The sequence below is a fragment of the Siniperca chuatsi genome, linkage group LG4 (assembly GCF_020085105.1).
Source record: "Siniperca chuatsi isolate FFG_IHB_CAS linkage group LG4, ASM2008510v1, whole genome shotgun sequence".
NCBI lineage: Eukaryota > Metazoa > Chordata > Actinopteri > Centrarchiformes > Sinipercidae > Siniperca > Siniperca chuatsi.
In genome coordinates, this window is record NC_058045.1 from 19,685,539 (window position 1) to 19,705,136 (window position 19,598).

General features: G+C 39.2%; 3 protein-coding genes across 8 annotated transcripts; 1 reads left to right on the forward strand and 2 right to left on the reverse strand.

The window, feature by feature from the left end:
* Positions 1-547: 547 nt before the first annotated feature.
* On the reverse strand, positions 548-5,484 carry ccdc113 (coiled-coil domain containing 113). Of its 5 annotated transcripts, none has more exons than XM_044194292.1 (9): positions 5,339-5,484; positions 3,448-3,583; positions 2,961-3,122; positions 2,731-2,880; positions 2,082-2,192; positions 1,776-1,874; positions 1,517-1,624; positions 1,120-1,275; positions 548-931 (listed from the first exon to the last, which is right to left on the reverse strand). In XM_044194292.1, exons 2-9 carry the CDS (start codon positions 3,547-3,549, stop codon positions 791-793), a joined length of 1,029 nt encoding a protein of 342 aa, XP_044050227.1. In that variant the 5' UTR covers positions 3,550-3,583; positions 5,339-5,484; the 3' UTR covers positions 548-790. The 5 variants fall into 5 exon arrangements, with proteins under 5 accessions (XP_044050227.1, XP_044050229.1, XP_044050228.1 ...); XM_044194294.1 differs by having other exon boundaries at positions 3,448-3,588; positions 5,358-5,478; XM_044194293.1 differs by having other exon boundaries at positions 5,307-5,476.
* Positions 4,774-10,495, forward strand: parp12a (poly (ADP-ribose) polymerase family, member 12a). Its single transcript, XM_044194286.1, has 11 exons — positions 4,774-5,099; positions 6,383-6,518; positions 6,631-6,895; positions 6,985-7,134; positions 7,270-7,459; positions 7,635-7,809; positions 8,008-8,243; positions 8,361-8,448; positions 8,581-8,711; positions 9,172-9,323; positions 9,580-10,495. Exons 1-11 carry the CDS (start codon positions 4,780-4,782, stop codon positions 9,834-9,836), a joined length of 2,100 nt encoding a protein of 699 aa, XP_044050221.1. The 5' UTR covers positions 4,774-4,779; the 3' UTR covers positions 9,837-10,495.
* A 10-nt stretch (positions 10,496-10,505) lies between these two features.
* tbxas1 (thromboxane A synthase 1 (platelet)) lies at positions 10,506-19,591 on the reverse strand. Of its 2 annotated transcripts, XM_044194287.1 has the most exons (14): positions 19,480-19,591; positions 18,666-18,816; positions 18,366-18,459; positions 17,383-17,435; positions 17,123-17,219; positions 16,890-17,006; positions 15,751-15,839; positions 15,499-15,647; positions 14,963-15,093; positions 14,513-14,866; positions 14,250-14,338; positions 13,902-14,039; positions 12,856-13,018; positions 10,506-12,533 (listed from the first exon to the last, which is right to left on the reverse strand). In XM_044194287.1, the coding sequence occupies exons 2-14, from the start codon at positions 18,764-18,766 to the stop codon at positions 12,420-12,422; spliced, it is 1,689 nt and encodes a 562-aa protein (XP_044050222.1). In that variant the 5' UTR covers positions 18,767-18,816; positions 19,480-19,591; the 3' UTR covers positions 10,506-12,419. The 2 variants fall into 2 exon arrangements, with proteins under 2 accessions (XP_044050222.1, XP_044050223.1); XM_044194288.1 differs by lacking the exon at positions 10,506-12,533 and having other exon boundaries at positions 12,901-13,038.
* Positions 19,592-19,598: the final 7 nt, after the last annotated feature.

A 19,598-nucleotide genomic window follows, 5' to 3' on the forward strand; every position in this document is an offset into this window, starting at 1 on the left:
GTCAGGTAAATGAAGTGGAGTAAAATGTAAATTAGTCGAAGTATACAGTAGCATAAAACGGTAATATTTAATTCAAAATTCTACTAAGGTACTGGAGTAGATGTACTTCCACCACTGTTAATGGTGCAACATCCCCTGAGGAGTCTCTGCACGTTACAGTATGAGTAAACACATGCGCACACACACAGAATCCGAAATCATCATGGTTAAAAATATGATAAATACAATGACAATACCAGATCTCTCAATACCATCGAGGTTACTAATTGTAAGGTAGAAGACATTAGAAAGTTTGCCCCAGTCAGTGAAACTAAGAAGGACCAGAGCACAGAGAAAAGAAGTGTTTTAGTCTTTAGACTAGATTTGACAGAGCCCACCTCCTGAAGTTGCAGTGGGAGCTTATTCCAAAGGACCAGGGCAAAGGCTCAAGATTTTGTGTAAAATCGAGGAACTGTTTGAATGGCCAGCATCAAGAGGGTGTAAATGAAGTAATAACATTGGATTGAGTACACCATAGATTTAGATATAGATATAGATCTCTCTCTCATAAAAGAATCAACATTTTTATTATTCAATATAATTCAGTAGGACTTGATAAAGCAAGGTTCTACATTTACACAACATGCTACTGTACATTTCATTCTTCATAACGGTGCATAGTAAAAATCTACCAAGGAGTATAAGTCAAAAAGAAAAACTAAAAGACATGATAAGGATTAAAGTTTCAAGCCAACAGTACATTGTTTTTTTTAATGAAGCCAAGCCTACTGGATTCTGATTCTCTATTTCTCTATGTGCTGTGTTCTGCTATGTATGGGAGCTTTAATGGGGTTTGGTGTTGCTGAGATCTAGCTCCAGCCTCAGCACTGTTTGCAGGAGTAAGAGTGGCTCTCTGTGTGCTCCAGGCTTTAGTGTGGGTCTTCAAGGCCATCTGGTGAAAACAGAAAAGAGAGAGCCCATTGTTTCGGATACTGTCACACAACAGTTTCTCTCCAGCTGGACTGAGGCTTACTGTGGTATGATAAAAGTGGAGCAGAGGTGACAGAGAATCCTGCAGCGAATTCAGGAGAGAGCTGATTGTATTTGGGGAAAGAAAAGAAAATAGAAAATATGGTTTACCTCGGCAATCCCAACCTTCCTCTCCCAAGTGTGAATGCTCTGCTGCAGCTTCTTGTGTTTGTCCTTAACATGAATGTACTCAGTGATATCAGGAGCCTGATAATATGTCATCTGGCGGCGCAAGTGTTGGTTGAGAGCCTCTGCCTTTAAACGCTCCTGAAGAGAGTAAAGTAGATGGTTTACATAAAGGGATTTAGTTTAAAGAGCAGGAGATAAGTAAGATTTCAAGAACTGATTCACATGTTTTAGTCTGTCATACATAATTTAATGCAAATTACTCTACTACTCTTTAGTAATCAATGCACCAAACCATGTATGAATTACTACATTTGGGTTGCCACGTTGGGCTTAAAGTTGAGTCCTTAAAGTTTGACTAATTTTTGGAGTAATGACAAACCTCCTCAGCATGCTGTATCTCTTCCTCAATTTTTGCCAGCATCTGCTTCCTGTTGGTGATGTCATTGCTCAGCTCTGTGGACTCCCGTGTCACACTCTGCAGCTTCTCCTGTTGACACACACACACACACACAGATTTGACAAGCTGGAGCTAAGGTCGAGGTGATTAGCTATACTGCAAAAGGGGGTTTCATACATCTACAGGAAATTACACTGAGAAAATTCTCTCTCTCCTTCCACACACATTTTTAATGAGTTACCTTGTGTGAACTGAGAACACGTTGCACTTTCAAATTGTTGACTTGAAGTTCATCCAGGTTTCTGTCAATTCTCTGCTCGCAGTACTCCTGGAACATTTCCTAAAAACAACACACAGCACCATATATTGTTACATTAACTAACTAGCAAAAAAAAGCAGATATCAGACTGTGATTCACTGTCCTCTTGCATAACAGTCTAACTCAAACTACAGAATCAAATGACAATCTATCAAGACATTATTGATTACACTGTCTGTTTTTACCGCTTTCTTAGCCTCTCTGAACATACACACTTTCATTCTCTACCTCGTACTCGGCTTTTCCCGTCTCCTTTTTCTGTTGAAGCTGCTGCTGGAGCTTCTTCAGGTGGACCTTCAGTGCCCGGTTCTTCAGATGAAACTTCTCCAACTGGGTGACCTGTTTGTGTATGTATGTTTGTTAACAGAACAGACGATGTGACAAAGGGAGAAGACGATGAATATGAGTAGGGGTTGCAACAGAACTGGAGGAAACAGATAACATTAATCCAAAAAATAAAAATAAAAAAACTCTCACAGCGTAAAAGTAATAGTCACTCAATATCCCAGCCCTTTGTCCTTCCCATTTAAAGGGATATGATTGTTATTGATTATGTGTTATATAGTATGTGAGCATCACTGATCATTCCCCCAGTGACTCTAGTTCCACTTATAGGTTTGACTATGGAATAATAATCATGCTAAGATGGCATTTTAAGGTGAAATGGTTAATGCAGGAACTTACAATAGTGTGATATGCTGACAGGGAAAAATAACAGAACAGTTTCAACTATGAGAAGTGTGCATATAATTTAAACTATTTACTTTGAACAGCTGCAAATGTAATGACATCTTTAAAATGAGTGGTCCAGTTATGTTTCAAAATGTATTCAAATGATACTTTGCACAGGATGAAGTCATTTATGTCTACTTTTTACCTTCGTCTTGTCTTCGATGCAATGAAGGACTTTCTCAGGCTCCTTCATTTTCAACCTGTTGTCCTTCAAAGGTTTGAGCAGTCTGCGTTCAAAATCGTTTTTAGCCTTCCGGATTTCTGCAAGACGCATTTCTGCCTCTTTCAGAGAGGCCTGGAAAGACAAGCAGAATCACTGAGGAAAAATGTACTGTAAGTGTGTTTTGTTTCTTTTGTGCAAGGGTGTGTTGTAACCTTGTAGTTGTCCTGAATTCTCTGATATCTCTGTTTGAGTTTCTCCTGGTCTTGTCGTGTCTCTGTTACTTCTCTCTGTGCCACATATAGTTTTTGTTCCAAGGTCAGCTGCTGGAGGCGATCTAATATGTTGGACCGGGACCGCCGCCTCCATCCACAACCCTGACAAGGCACACACACACACATGTACAAAATGATGTGGAGCTATCAGGAGCACAGCGCAGAGAGGTCACGATTGGTCAAGATTGTGGCAGGCCACATAAATGTTTGCTAATATGCAGCAATATGTTCTGTCCCTCTTTGAACCTAAAAAGTATTTGAGTTTGTCCCTTTCTGGTTGTGTTTTGTATTCTTAATCCAGTTTTCTGACTTTGAACAAGAATGACTCTCTAATCGTGAAAAAAAATGTGTGGTTCTCTATCTACATGCTGTAGATACTGAGTTTTGTATATAAAGTAAAGATATCTTGTCACTGGGTAGCACTTACCCCACCCTCCAGCTGGGAGGCTCCTGCTGCCCCCTGACTGTCTTCCCCAGCATGGGACACCAGGTCCCGAGGATCTATGCGGCTGATGAACCGTTCAAACATGTCGATCTCTGCCAGGAGGGCTGCATTGGAACATCTTGGGCAGAAGTGAATATCAACAACTTCAATGTTAGCAAAAAGAAAATACTTGAAGCTAAAAGTTTGGTTTGGTTGCTAAAGCTGGAAAGGTAAACCTAAATGTTTAGAAAGAGGGTTCAAAGTGTTTACAACTACCACCTGTCTCTGATAATTTCTCCAGGAAAACAGAAGCTCAACTTATTATGTAACTAGGTAGTATAGAGGATATTCAAATGCAAAATACCTCCACAAATCTGCTGAGACACAATGTAACGTTAACCTAGCCTAGTTTAAAGTAGTGGCACTAGCTACTTCTGACCCTCTACTCCTAGCTAATGGTTCAAGGATATAACATATATAAGAAAAGGAAGATACTAGGATAGGGTTTTGAAGATTATTTTTGTTGTTTTCATTTGTAGGATGTCTGTTTTTTGTTGCTTATTGTTTGAGAGATTCTGTACATGTTATGTTTTTCAGGACATCAGAGACCATGCTGGAAATAAGAGTTTTACACTTTACATGTTATCCCTTGGATTGTTTGTCTTCTATATCCATAAATAAAAATCAATCAATCAACATAGTTGTGTTTTAGTACGGTTTAACTGCTATAACCATATTGCATAACAGAACTAACTTACGACGTTAGCACAATATAAGCTAATAAAGTCATTTTTAGGTTAACAGACTTCACGATTGAGCTGCTTTAGCCAATAGGCTGTTCTTAAATATTTATTTTCATTACTTTAGTTCTTCGACTCGGTTGTAGAGGAGTTCTTTTTGTTCTTGCGTGACCTCTTTGCCTTTTTCTTCCATCAACGAAAGCTCACCCTCCATGGTTGCTAAGGTACACTGAAACCCTGCAGTAGTTGCTAGGGCTAGTGTTGCCTTCACGTGCATGCGTAAACGTATTCAATCTGTGAACTTTGCAACGAATAATGACAGAAAATAAAGCGTGATTTAAATTATTACATTCTGTCGCTTTTATTCATTTGCGGACTATATTTGCGTTTTTTAGACGTGATTTAATTTAGAATAATCCTATGAAAACGTGTTGAAATTTTTTTTTACAGGCAGGCACTGTTTTTTCTCTGATTTCCTTTGTCTATTTTTTTTATTTAAGTTTCAGTTTCATTTCTCTGTAACCGAGACTCGCGCATTCTGTGGGGACCTAGCTCTGCTCTAATAACACTTTAGGTTGGCTGAACTCATTTCAGGATGACCTCCGTCATCTCTAAATTTATCATCAAGACCCTGTGCGACAACCAGGGAAGTTTGGACTTCAGGCGCCTGGATGAGAAGATCGGGCAGAGTTTCACTGTTGCGGAGCCAGTCCTGCGGAGTGTCCTCTTCGACGACGGTAAAATAGCCATACAACAAGGCCGACAGAAGGTCGTCGGCAATCAAATAATCAGCTCGGATAGTCTGGTAGTGGTTAAAACCAGTCTGCGGATCTGTCAGAAAAAACCCGGAGAGTGTCAACAGTGCGATGGGTTACACCTCTGCAGGTATTTTGTTTGCGGAGACTGCACGTTCGGGTAAGTATGCTACTGCTGTGCTACATAATGTATCTTTTATCAAGGAGTAGGCCTACAATAATTACAATTATATGGTAATACGTATTACAAACAAAAACAAAGAGGTGAACCGTTGGTAAATTAATTTGTTTAGGAAAATCCCCTTTAATCATAAGTATGTATCAATAAACTGAACAAAAGATTGAGATAAGAGCAGTTGAAACGAACTTTTTTTAAATTAGAAAGCCCAATACACTCACGCAGGGGTGTTCAACTTTATTGCCTGATTAGACCTTTTGTCTATTTAGACGTGCACTGACAGCTTGGCATTTCCCCGACTCTCCTGTTGGTTCAGCTGCAGCAGGACAACGCCCATCGTCGTCATCTTATCTGTGCAATACGTTTGGTGAGCTCACGTAATAACCAGCAAAGCTCCACCTAACCGCAGCCTGAGCAGCAGAGGTCTAATCAGTAATGCATGAAAAACACCTGTGTGGGAGTGCAGGGTATAAAGGTATACATGCAGGGTATGAACACTTTGCTCAGTGGAAAAGGTGGATGTTGACCTTATGCTAAGATGATACTTCAACCTCTTGAACTGCAGAGAAAGCAAAACTTTGCTGAATTTCAAAAAAAAAGAAAAGAATAAAAGACTAACCTGCCCAACAGCCAACTTTGCTTAAAACACAAAACATTTAAAACTACAAAAACTGTAGCCTTCATATTATGAGATAAGAATAAGCATTTTACAGCTTGACAGTCTATTTGGGCCTCTGTGGACAAAAAAAAACACACTTTGATAAAGACCTTGTGTGTTTTCTGTAAAAAACAAAACAAAAAACAAAACAGTTGTATGCCTTTTTTTTGACCAGAAGATGGCAGTAATTTGCATCCTATTCTTTCATTGTCCCTGAATAACCCATTCCAATTGTGCACAGCACATACTGTATGTAAACAATGACAAAGTACTAGTGAGTGCTGTTGTGCACACTGCAAAGTGTAGCTTATGCCTTATATAACACTCTATAGACTGTACATGTCAGGCAAAGTTCAATTAAATACCAAGGCCACTACAAAGACGGCAGAATGTAGAGATATTTATGGAGTTAATTTTGTCCAAGAAAACACAAAGACAAGTAGGGTGGCAACCAACAACAATACTACTGTACTTTTTAAAATCTCTATAGACCTGTGTATTTACAGAATCCAAATGGATACTTGTAAAGCCTTTTTTTCAGTGGTTAATTCAGTAACACTAAAACTCTTAACTGAAATTATATTTTACTCATTTTGTTATTTTTCAGACTCAAGTGTAAAAATCCCCATAGTCTGGCTTCTCCATACAATGCAGAGCTTTTGAAGAGATATGATCTAAACGATTTGACGGAGAAACAGCTGTTCCAGCTGTTACTGCAGAATGACCCTTATCTGCTTCCTGAGGTAGGTTACACTTGCAGCAGTAATTATAATAAAGATTATGTAAATTTCTGGATGAACTGTCATATATTTTTGTTGTAATGATATGGTCACCCCCCTCTATACACCCCTCTAGATCTGCCCACATTACAACAAGGGCAACGGTTTGCACGGTTCCTGCAAGTACACCAATTCCTGCACCAAGCTTCACGTCTGCCAGCACTATCTCCAGGGTGACTGTAAGTTTGGCTCTAAGTGTAAGAGAACCCATAATGTTGATGTGGATGGAACGAAGATCTTCAGAGGATTCAGTCAGGAGAATATTCAAAACCTTCCGGAGATCTACAGAAATAAATTCATCATCATGGGCCAACAGGAGAGACAGGCTACTGCTGTTCCTGGTAAAGAATAAGGACATTAATAGAAAACCTTTAGAATAAAGAGGGTGTCTAGACAATAGATTTTATATATGTATGTGTGTCTCCTGCAGTGCTGCCAGAGGTGAGAATCCCCACTCAGAAACCTTCCAACAGCAACCCTGGATCCCCCACTAGTGCTGCTTGTCCATCTAAACTCATGAGCGACGCTGACAGGAATGAAATCTGCCTCTTCTTCATTCGCAGACACTGCAGCTTCAAAGGTGATCACTGAAACTAGACAAATCTACAGCAACTTCTCAATACATGTGTGTAGTAGATCTGTGTGAAGAGCCGATGATGTCTATATGTCTACCACTGTCTAAGGAGTGCCTTTTGTCGCTTTGCTTTTTTCCCAGAGAAGTGTGCTCGTGTCCATTGGCACCTACCTTACAGATGGCAGGTATTAGATGGCGATGGTGTGACCTGGAAGGACCTGCCTAATATGGAAGACATTGAGAAGGCCTACTGTGACCCAGGACATGACACAAGCTGCATGGATCCACCATCGCCCAGCTTAGGGATTTTCAGCTTTCTGTCTTTTCAAAGGTGTATGAATGAAGAAACAGACCACAGAGATGTACACGCAGTTCTCTGGTTTATAAATGTATTCTAGAGCGACAAATGATTTGTAGCCATTTATTCACATTAGTTCAAGTCTTTTGAAATGTCTACTCCCCTTGAGGGAATTGTTGATTTACTTACCCTGCTTGCTTGCTTTCAGCTCTGCAGCCCCTGATGTGCAGTCAGTTGACTTCATGAAAATGACATTTGGAGGGTCTCCAGTTCGTCGCCTGTCCACTGCCTCCTCTGTCTCAAAGCCCCCTCACTTCATTCTTACAACACAGTGGCTTTGGTACTGGAAGGATGACAGCAGTAAATGGCTGGAGTTTGGACAGGTCAGTCAAACATGTACCAATAACGCAGCTATGTGTCTTTGTTCTGATCCTTTATACTACCTGTTTGAGTAGGTTTTGATTTGCTACATTCCCCTCTTCACTCTTTATTAATAAATGTTTTCCAATTCATCACTGGTAAATCTTACAGTAAAACATTGGTGGATTGCTGTCTGCTCTGTTTTTTTATTTTCTCTTTAGGGTGATGGTGACACACCAGCCTCTGTCACTTCTCAAACTCTGGAGAATGTGTACCTGGCTGACAGAGATACTGAGATTCCTTTTGGTGCTGGCACACAGCAGTATATCCTCCACTTCAAAGGTGCAGCGGGAACACAGCAGATGTATCAGCAGAATGTAAAATACAAAACCAAGAGAGAGGTCAGACGGAGGCCTTGCTTTGTGTCTGCTCATGATGTGGAGGTGAAGCTGAAGAGGTATTTTTATTTCCAGTTAGAGATGGAGATTTAACATTATCCTTCTAACATTGCTGTTTTGAATTTGTGTCTCAAGTGACTTCACTAATCAGACATTTATTATGTTTGTCTCTACAGTGCTTCATCACACAGCTCCAGCTCCTCCACAGCTGAAAGTTTCCCACCTCACTGGGACAAGAATGCCCTACCAGATTTTGGATACAAGGTGTCTTTATTGCATGTATTATTGCGTTTAATATTTCTGTTTTTACTTTAGTTTTGTTCCTTCTTGAACATTGAATATATTTATACCCTTCATTAATGACCTGTTTATCTGCACTGTACTCATATCTTTCAGCTCGTACTTCTCTCCACATCTGCAAAGGAGTATAGTATGATTGAGATGTTGTTTAAGCGCACCATGCCTCAGTGTAAAATTAACAACATCCAGAGGATCCAGAACCCCTCTCTGTGGAAAGTCTTTCAGTGGTAAGTCGTAGTCCTGGCTTTTTTGGCTTAAAGCAGCTATAATTGACATATTTATAATAACAATGTATCAAATGACAATGTGCAAACAATGTGAAAGGAGTCGCTTGTATCGTAGTGATGAACCTACAGAGAATTATCACCTGAATCTGAGCTTTATAGTGAGTGTCAGCTCATTGTTTAGCTGTCCACTCACTGCTCTCATAGCGTCGTTTTCAGACATAGCAGGCAGCTGTTTTCAGTGAAAAAGCTTAGACAGCAGACCGACACAGTTAGAGACTAGCTGGTGAACGTAGTGCAGCATTAAGAGCCAGATATTTTTCTCAGGAGTTGGTAGAGACCATAAGCAGAGCTTATTTAAGCATTTAATCAACTAAGCACAAAAAAACTGATTAATGAAAAGGGAAAAAATAATACTTAGTTGCACGTCATCACATTTGTGTTTTGTATATTGTGTGTTCAGGCAGAAAGAGCAGATGAAGAAGAAGAACGGAGGGAAGACTGTGAATGAGCAGTACTTGTTCCATGGGACAGACAAGTCCCTGATTGAAGCCATCTGTGAGCAAAACTTTGACTGGAGGATGTGTGGTGTCCATGGCACGGCCTACGGCAAAGGTACAGTGAGACAGCTTCAGCAGCCATTCCAGTAATATGATGAATATACAGTATACAATATTGACAAGCCACAACAGAAATGTGTCTTTTCCTCAAATTTACTGTCTTGTAGCCTGTGATGTGTTTTGGTATGGGAGCAATAAACTCTGGAATTCCAGGTTTATCAGGCAAAAAGCAGCAGACTTTACCATGGCAGTAGCACTATCGCACTTTTTCTTTTGGACTGTGTCCATAGTAACGCTTTCTTACTTTTTAGGGAGCTACTTTGCCAAAGATGCATCCTACTCAGACAGATATGCCAGTGCCAAAGGAAGCCGTAACAAGATCATGTTTGTTTCTCTGGTCCTGGTGGGGGAGTACACCAGGGGAAGCAGCAGCTATGTCCGGCCCCCACCAAAGGGCAACAGCAAAACCCTCTACGACAGTTGCGTTGACCACAAGAGCAACCCCAGCATCTATGTTGTCTTTGAAAAACAACAGATTTATCCAGAGTATCTTATCGACTATGCATAAATCACAATTGCTGTTGTTTCCATTTCTGAAGATTTTGGTCTGGACAATATTTACTTTGACTGGAAGCAGCTAGTGGCTGTGTTAGAGGTTTGTGGGGTTAAATACAATTGAAAGTCCTACATTCAAAATCTTAAGTAAAAGTACAGAAGTTGTATCAACAAAATATATCAAAAGTACAAGTACTCTTTATATGGCAGGATGGCCTCTGTGAGCGTAGTATTATTAAATATTAAATGAATGGGTTGTTATTACTGATGCATAATCGGTTGAGGCAGATTGGGGTGGAGCTAATTTGAAAAACTTTATATACGGTTGGGTGGTGTGAGCTATAGCCACACATCAGATTTTATAAACATATGTTATAATATTTTCATCTTAAGTGTAGTGGAGTAGAAGTGTAAAGTAGGAGGAAATGGAAATTCTTTCCATTTTTTGGTGTGATTATTACTGCGCATCCTGGTGAATTGCAGAATGTGTACAAACAGAAAATAATGCTTTTCCTTGACCAATGTCTGTTTTTGTGATCGGTTTCTATTTTGTTGTGATAAGGTTAAAGTCTAAATGAAGGATACTGAGGGTGACAAACTATCTGGTGTTTTGGAATGAAACTGTTTGTTATGTAATAAACATACTAATTATATAACAATAGAACAAACCAACAAAGAGAAATTTTGTCATCATGTGTAAATATTTAATTACACACAAGTTGTACTTGACCCAGTTTAAATATATATCATTCAAACACATTCAGTCATCTGCCTTTTATCACCTTTGATCACAGCTGCTGATATATACATGTTTCATGGACACATTTGAATTAATCATCAGTAAATCACTCTTATTGTATACATTTAAAATTAATTCAGGGCTGCAATTATCAAGCATCTCAGAATAACTCCCAAACATTGGCTAAAAATCTAACTAAAGATTTACCAACCTACGATAGTAATGCAACATTTTGGTTTCAATAAGATGTAAATGTTCTCCTTTTTAAGAATTATGAATGAAGTCATCAAGAGAAAAGTGATACAATTATTTATTATATTACAACTACACTTTACGGTTGGACCTAATATGCACTGAGAAATGTGGGCTAGTTAGGTCCAGTTTCCTATTCTGAGACATTTGATAAACAGTGACTCAGGTCATCAGGATTAAAAACAACAAGGAGGATTTCCCATCCTTTCACAAACCACTTCTTTCACTCTAAAATAGCAGCTTTCATTTGAGGAGATTAAAAGGCGCAGAAACATGACAGGAATCAAAGTCTTGAGTATATTCAAATATAATCAGTAACTCCCATCAGAAGTGACAGCTCTTCCCAAATCACGTACCCTTGTCAAGTCAACTTTGAGAATGAAAGTAGTAGTATGTATGCTGACAAATATTATTTCAGCCATACCACTCACCTTCTAAATCAGAGAGTTTATCCTTAATAAATGTAAAGATTTTCAGATTTCAGGAAAGCGACGTTTGAACCGCTTCCTGCAAGCATCACTTTTTGAACTAAACAACTGTGTAGAGAAACGGTGTAGTCCCTCATTCGTTGTCAATTGTACAATTGAGAATGACTTCCGGATGGGAGCCGAAACGTCTTGATTCTGAAAACAGTGTCCAGATGACTACGACTGAAACCTTATCTACGATGTGTAGAGAAACACATGTACAGTAAGTATATGAAGCACATGTGTGGATGCAGGGATGCTGGTGGTACGTGGATGTATGGGAAGAAGCATTAGCAAAGTGAGCAGCAGCAAAGAGAGCAGCTCAGTTAAACAGTGTGCAAACTTTCATGTTCAGCTGACAGATTTGATCAAGATCCAAGTTTTCTGGCTGAACTAGTTCTCACCTCATCATTATTATTATATTTTACTGCACACTGTAAAAGTTTCAATTTCTGCCTTTTAATCTGTTCATTGAATTAACTGTAGTACCTTGTGAAGACCATAAAATAAGTTAAAATATGAAATGCACTTACAAATTAATAAAATAATCCAGTGCAAGGAAGAAAAAAATGGTAACCTGGTTATAGTGAAATTAAAACCATTATGCTTAATGAAAAAAACAGACAGCAATGTTGTAGCCTCTTCAAAATCACATAAAAGAAAATTAATATTGTTATATACTGAGGTAAGAGGCTGAGAGTTTCTCTCTTTTAAGTAGAGCAAAGCTCTCCAGCTCCCTCTCTCTCTCACTTCACACCAAAACAACTGATGAAGCCATTAGCAGAGAGTCAGAGGGGCCTAATCTGTGTCCTCCACAGTACCTGATTGGACAGGTGACAGCAATTGGACCAATCACACTTTTTAATTATTACAGTCTAGCAATGCTGTTTCTCATCTTCAGTCCACTTTCCGGTTAGGAAAGGCACTAGACGAGCACTATAATCAAGGTATATAGTGTATTGGAGCTTCTAAATTACTCGATTATGTTTAGGTTACCAATGGAGATATTTTCATGTAAAGAAACAGATCCAGAAAATTGCTCACACATTTAACACTGACACTGTGTGTCATTGTCACAACATGGACCTGTAGAATGCTTTGTAACTTTTCACCATCCACGAAGATGAACGGTGAGTTTCTAACTGTCTGGCGGAGAATTCCCTCGACCTTCTCCCACATCTCTTCTTTGAATTTTCACAAATATGCCATTTTTAGGTCCTAGAGTGCTTGACGACTTCAACTCAAGAGGAACCTACCCAAAGAAAAGAATGCACTCACTCTGTGTATAAACAAGCAACTACGGGATGGGATGTTAACAAATATAAATGCAGACACGCTGTATAGTTATTTTCACTGTAGGACTGACTCTCAACAGATGTTTTTCCATTTTCACCTGAGCAGCTACTAAATGTGGCCGGCTGTACCTTGGCAAGTAGTAAAGCATACTGACAGTTCCTTTTCCCCCCCAAATGCATATGTGTCATGTGTAAATGTCTCTTCTGTGTGTATGAATCCTTTCTAAGACTCGTTTTTAACAGACTGTTGTCTTTAGTGTTTAAACCTGTCCAACCCACCTTGGTCTCAGAGCAGGCCACAATGTTGAATCTGCGGAGCAGACGCACTAGAGCCATTTTGATTTCCAGCTGGGCAAGTCTCATTCCCACGCAGTTACGAGGACCGGCCCCGAACGGCAGGTATACAAATGGATGTCGACTGGCCTTGGCCTCTGGTGTGAATCTAGGGATCAACCACAAGTTCTATTTTTTGGATGATTTAAAAGCAGTAGTGTTTCAAGTAAGTAAGTATCAAGGTGGTATATACTGTACATGTTAATACTAAAGGCTTCAACTGGTGTAACAAGATGAAAGAACAAAGAAACCACAAGAAATGTGGTTGCACTGGTTCATGCAACTTCACCGTTAACAGAAAACATTTCAAAAAGAGAGCTACGTGACATCAACATCACTTTTTTTCATGGAAGATGACGGTAAAATGTATTTTACCAGCCATCATGTCAATACCAGTTAAGATATCACCAGCTATTAGAGGTCCACAAATCCACAAATACAGGCCCTTTTCACAGCAGACATTTTGACTTGTTATAGTGTAGCACAGGTGGTGTTACTAATAACATTACTGATGGCCTTGTTGTATTCAAGAGTCCCAGTAAATCGTGACAGTGAGGCAGCTTGCACAATACCAGGACCCTGAAAGTGAAGCAACTAAATGGAATTTGGCCACCAATAGTGTTATTATTTACACCTGCACTTTTTCTACTGTGACATGTTCAAATGCCTTCTGTGACAAAAGGACTATTTAACCATAGTATTTGGTTTTTTTTGGGAGGTCCAAAGTTGTTTTTAGTTTTGGGCTGTTTGAGTAATATCCAGCTGAAAGTTATGTGACACCATATCAATATTTTGATTGGCGGTGGCACACTACTTTTCAGTTAATTGCAGGTGGTGCCAGACAATGCAATTTTAATAAAATGAATCCGTAACGCCACCTTCATAAATTTGTCAGCAAATGCATTCAAGCCATTTACTAGATTTAAATGATAATGAAACACAAGGTGCAGGCACTATAGTTTTGCTTATTTACTGTAAGACCGGATTCCTACCGCTCAGGGATGAACCTCTCAGGCTCTGGCCAGTGCTCTGGGTCGTAGTGGAGGAAGCCCGCTGGGATCTCCAGCGTCGCTCCTTTAGGTAAGAGCTGGCCGTTCAACACACAGTCCTGGTCGATGTCTCTCGCAAACCTTTGTGGGGCAAAATACCAAGGATGCATGTTTTATACACCTAAACTCATTTTTCCATCTATACTCCATGTGTTTCCTGTATGATATTGATTAGTAAAAACATAACAAAAAATCTACTATATGTACAGAAATAAATGAACTTCTTCCTTCTGACAGTACTAAGTCTAGTAAAAATGCATCTTTTATCCTCGTTTAATTTTCTTAATTTACCTGAATCCAGGAGGGTAGAGGCGCAATGTTTCACTTATAACCATGTCTAAATACTTCAGCTCCTGGACATTTGTGTAATCTGGTGACTCCTACAACAAGAGGGAAAACACAAGATGAATTCAGCAGAATTCAGTAAAAGTTTTCAACATAAAAATGAAATAAAAAATCTGTGTGCACTGAATTTGTTTTGTTATCAGATAAATCCACAACTAAAATCTTATGCTGTAACTAGCTGAAGAAAAATAGATCAGGAACACACTCACATGCCTGGTGAAGAAATCATCCACCTCTTCCTGTACTTTGCATTGACACTCGGGGTGGATGGCCAGGAGGTAGCAGGTGAAGGCCAACGTGTTGCTGCTGGTCTCGTAGCCTGCCAGAAGAAAGACAAAAGCCTGACCCACGATCTCATCCTCAGTTATCATCTTTTTCTGTGGACGCCTGGTGAGGGGCTCCCGTGGGTGAAGACGGTTGTCCTGATCTGAGGCCGACGGTTGTGTCTGCTGGTTCCTGTGATCCAGCTCGCCAGCAGGGTTTGCTGTGTCAAAGTGTTCCAGAGACTCACACTCCTTGCTAGTTCGTGCATCCAACATCAGCTGAAGGAAGTCTCGACGCCTCTACGTGCAAAAAATAATCAATTTAAATTTCATTTCAAAAACTATTTACTGGAAGTTACACTGTGTTTAATATTATTAAATGTCCATGAGATTCACCTGTTCAGGAGGCTGCTCCTCTCTCTGCTTGATGATCTTCTGAATGCTGTCGATGAAGAACTGATTCATCTGGTCTCGTCTTTTGTTGGGGATGAATCCCACCAGAGGAGCCATGATGAATGGAAAAGCAACTGGACACACAAACCAAATTTGATGGTGTAACTCTACCTGAAATGCCAACTTTACACACTTGCACATGCCTGTACAATCATAAAATGTAGGTGTTTTTATGTTAAAAAGAATATATTATATATAACAACTTTTTATTTAATGCTTCATTTTCTATTAGGAATACCTTCGGGAGCCCAGATACTTCTGTGACATACTCTCTTACAGACATACTTTAATCCTCCTCCAGTGTCTGGTCTATGCTTTAATAATGTTTTATTTATATATATATATATATATATATATATATATATATATATATATATATATATACACATAGTATTATATTATATACTTCATTGCATTTCTATATAAATGTCTCAAATGTAATAATTCATATATATAAATAACAAATTGATTGGACTGACTAAAAAATAGCATGATGGGCCTGAAGAAAGAAAAGGAGAAGAACATCTGCGCATGGCGGACAAACGGGTCTTCTGGGTTGTTCTGAGAGTCCACCTGAGTAGCAAATGCCACACTGGCAATAACATCCATGGTGAAGCAGCCAAAACACCTGCAAAACGCACACACAAACAAAAATATGAGGGAGGACAGAAAAAGACATAACTCAAACAAAAATAATTCTTACAGCCTCTGTTCACTGGGGGTTTGATTACTTGTGGATGTCAAAGGCCTCTCCTGACTCAGCGTAGACATTCAAGTTGTTCATCAGGGCATCGGTGGCTGTGTTGATGAGCGGAACCATCTGCAGGAAAATTTAACAGACAGTGACACTTGTCATAGCTGCTGAGACTTTCTGAAAAAGGGAAGACACATGTGAATCCTGCAAATATTGCTTTAGTGAAAAATGGGTCCATAAATACCACAAAAATGAGGTCAGTGTGGTTCCACAAACATAAAACCCACACTCACACTACAAAGCTGAAAAAGTCTTTGTAGATCAAAATATGAGTGGATGTACAGTAACTGCTTAAAGATGTAAATAAAAAATGAACATGTGATGCACTCTGAAAGCAAACGTGCAGTAAACACTGTAGGGATGAATTTTTAAGTTGGCTGAAAAGGAAGTTAAAAAAGGATTTATATAGTGTGACTGAGTGGTTGACATGAAGACATGAAGTTAAAATTTTGTATCATTAAAATTGAACTTTAAAGTAAACCAATTTCATTAATTTGAGTAATTAAAGAATAGAAGAAAGAAGATCATGAGAGATCCTCCAAAAGTCAAAATTGTGTTTTGAGAGAAAAAGAGAATTTAGACCAAACAAATAGGCCACCAACTCAACACGACTTGGAAATATCCCCTTTTTCAACCGAGGCCTTCACGTCCTCTCCACTCGCTGCACCTGGACTGAGAGGCTGTCTCTAAAATGATTATATCATCATATTTACTACAGTTCAAAGCAGCTGGGCAACACCGCCATAAATGAATATTTACTATAGTTGATAGCAGCAGGGCAGTACTGCCATAAATGAATTAGACATGTTCATCAGCAGTACCAGGCCAACATGCTTCACCCTGAATTCCAAAAAACACTCCTCAAGAGTTTCACCAAATTGGAGCTATAGTTAAAAAAGAAACTGTGATTTCATTATCACCATTTTATACATTTTCTAAGTTAAAATTTGACCAGTTGACCTGTTCTCCAACTCCACACTCCTTACCCTCCATTTGTGACAGACAGTAACTTAACAGACAAAAACATTTTCCGTCAGTGTCTGTGAGGTGGATCATGCAGCCATTTATGATCTGCTTTTATAATTGGAAAACTTTAAGACCACATTCATATCTCACCTCTTTCATCTTGGCAGCACTGAACGATGGGGTCAGGATGCTCCGCACTCTCTTCCAGCGTTCATTCCTCAACATGAGCAGGCAGTCAGACATTGGCTTGGTGGTAAAGCGAAGAGTCTGCACAGAGAGACAGCAGAATACAAACCTCTGTTATCATTACATCAACGAAGCTCATGTTAGAATCACGAGTTAGCACATAGTGTACATGTGCAAGCTTTGGTTAACATCCTCACCATTCTGTTTGGGAAGCTGCTGAAGTCCCTGACCATCACTTGTCTGAGCATGTCAGGGTCTGCTACCACCACCACCGGTCTGCGGCCCAAATAATACCTAAAATATACCAAGTAGAGTCTCAGTCAAATCAAACAACACTCTTAAAGCTGCTAACATAGGTTTTTACCAAGCAAGTGCTCATTTCATTTTACTATGTGGAAGAATTTAAATCAATAAAAATGTTCAGATGTTGCTGTAGGAAAGTATTTCTTTGACTTACCCACAAACTCTGCCATGTGTCTTTATGAGATCATTGATAGGGTTGAAAAAACCCTGAGAAGAAAGTTAAAGAATAACATCAGAACAGACTGAATATAATATCCATCAACATCAGAAAGGAACCAGAGAAGCTCTTCTTAAGAATGAAATCATTCCATGTTGGTGACAGATTGATATTTGGGCTGTTGTCTTAATGTAAAGTGTAGAACTGGTGGAGCGGGTGGTCAGAGCTGCATATATAACAGTCAAATGGCAGCCTAATAAATAGACCAGCACAGAAACTCACCTATAATCCCTGACCAAAACCAAAAGCCATAAAGAGGGGAATGAAAGAACTGAAGTTCACATTCTTACATGAAGCACCTTTGTGAAAACTTGTGTGTGGGTTTATTTATTTGTATGTGTATGGGAAGTGTGAACTAAATAACTAAATCTCATCAGGATCTGCTGTGGAGAGACACATCTGTATACCATAAAAACCTGGAACAACATTGTCTAATGTTATATGTAAACAGAGTGCATATTCTTCTTAACTAAGGAGTGTTTCACTTTTTTCTCCTTCTTTAGCAATGTAAAATAAGAAAGCATGCTGCGATAATAGCATGGATATTATTTATCCAAGGCTGGATGTATTGATCAAGTAGTAAAATTATAATCCCTTCAGTAAAACAGAGTACCGAATAATCTTGATGACCTTGTCACTATTGCAAACCTGAGATGACACAAAACAAAAACACAATAGAATTATTAATACATTAACTTCTTTGGGGGTTACATGGTACATCAAATATTGCTGGTTTTGAGTGTTCTTCAATGTGGAAATCTGATAAAGCGCAGTAATGTGTTGAAAGGAAGATTTTTGTCACATCAGGGGGTAAAATGTCTCATAGTAGATTTTAAAGACAGAGGTTAAAGACAAAGAAAAAAAAGGTTTGTGAACAAGGGTTGAATCTCAGTTTGATGGAAAGTGTAACAATATCTTACCTGGCGAAACATGAATATGTTGCCCAAGAAAGGTACTGGCTTTGGATGTTTGATGCCACATCGAGAAAGGATCGAAAATGGGTAAATTGAATACCTAGAAGACAGAGAACAGAGTTGTGTTGATGAGTGATGAATGAAAACAATAAAAGCAAATACAGTGAAGACTATAGACCAACATTTCCCCAACTATTCAAGCTCAAAAAAGCATGTGCTTTATGTTATTAGTAGATTACATAACTGACTTCATTTCCACAGCAGCTGGAGCATCACAACAGACAGGGATTTGAAGCAGTTACTCACCAGTAGAGAAGACCCAGAAAGATGAGGAAGAGGCTGAGTGTTATGGACAATCCACTTGCCTTGATGTGAAATACATTTAGGAAGTCAACTACAGCCTCCATAATGTAAAAACTCCTCTCAGTTCTCCACTACCGCCATTACATCACGGCTTCTGGGAGAAGAGAAAAAAATTAGGCTGCTGAATACGTGTTTATGGCACTTTGGTCATCAGTACAATTATTCAACTAACCACGAAAACCTTTTTTCTGTCTCAAAATATTGTATCGTTTCTCCGAATCATGCCTCTACAAGTAGATCTTAAATGTCGTAATGTATACCATATTTCTTCACCAGAGGAAACCACATGACAGTGACAGTGCATATCTTTGTGGACTCTGCTCTCAAGCTGGTTTGTCTCCTGTAGATGAGTTGGTTGGTTTCCAAGACAACTTGTTAATTATTTGTTTTAGCAGATTTGTCAGAAGCATTGAGAGTGCTCACATTTCCCCTGCATTTTTAACAAAGGGGGGCATGTCTATCCCTCCTATACTCACGTCTGTTTGGCATGCACAAATGCTGCATTTGGAACCTGCTACCATGCCACAGTTAGTTTAATGGCAAAAACCAACGAATATCCTTGTTATTATAGCTAAATCACAGACCCTTCAACAACTAAAACCCTGACGTCATTTGTGATGCTAGGCTACTAGCTACAACAAATATCGCTAATCGTTCATCTCTTTGCTGAACGTCGTGTAACATTTTCATGAACCATGTTAGAGCCACTTTTTGTAATGTTCAAAATGTTGTCATAAACGGACGTGAGTACACTCACCTCATACTCTTCTCACTCGTCAATATTAGCATGAGGTCCTCTTCGTCCTGTCAATGGGTCGCAACCCAATAGAGAGCTGAGGTTCATACTGCCACCTACTGTATGGGAGCGAATAGCAT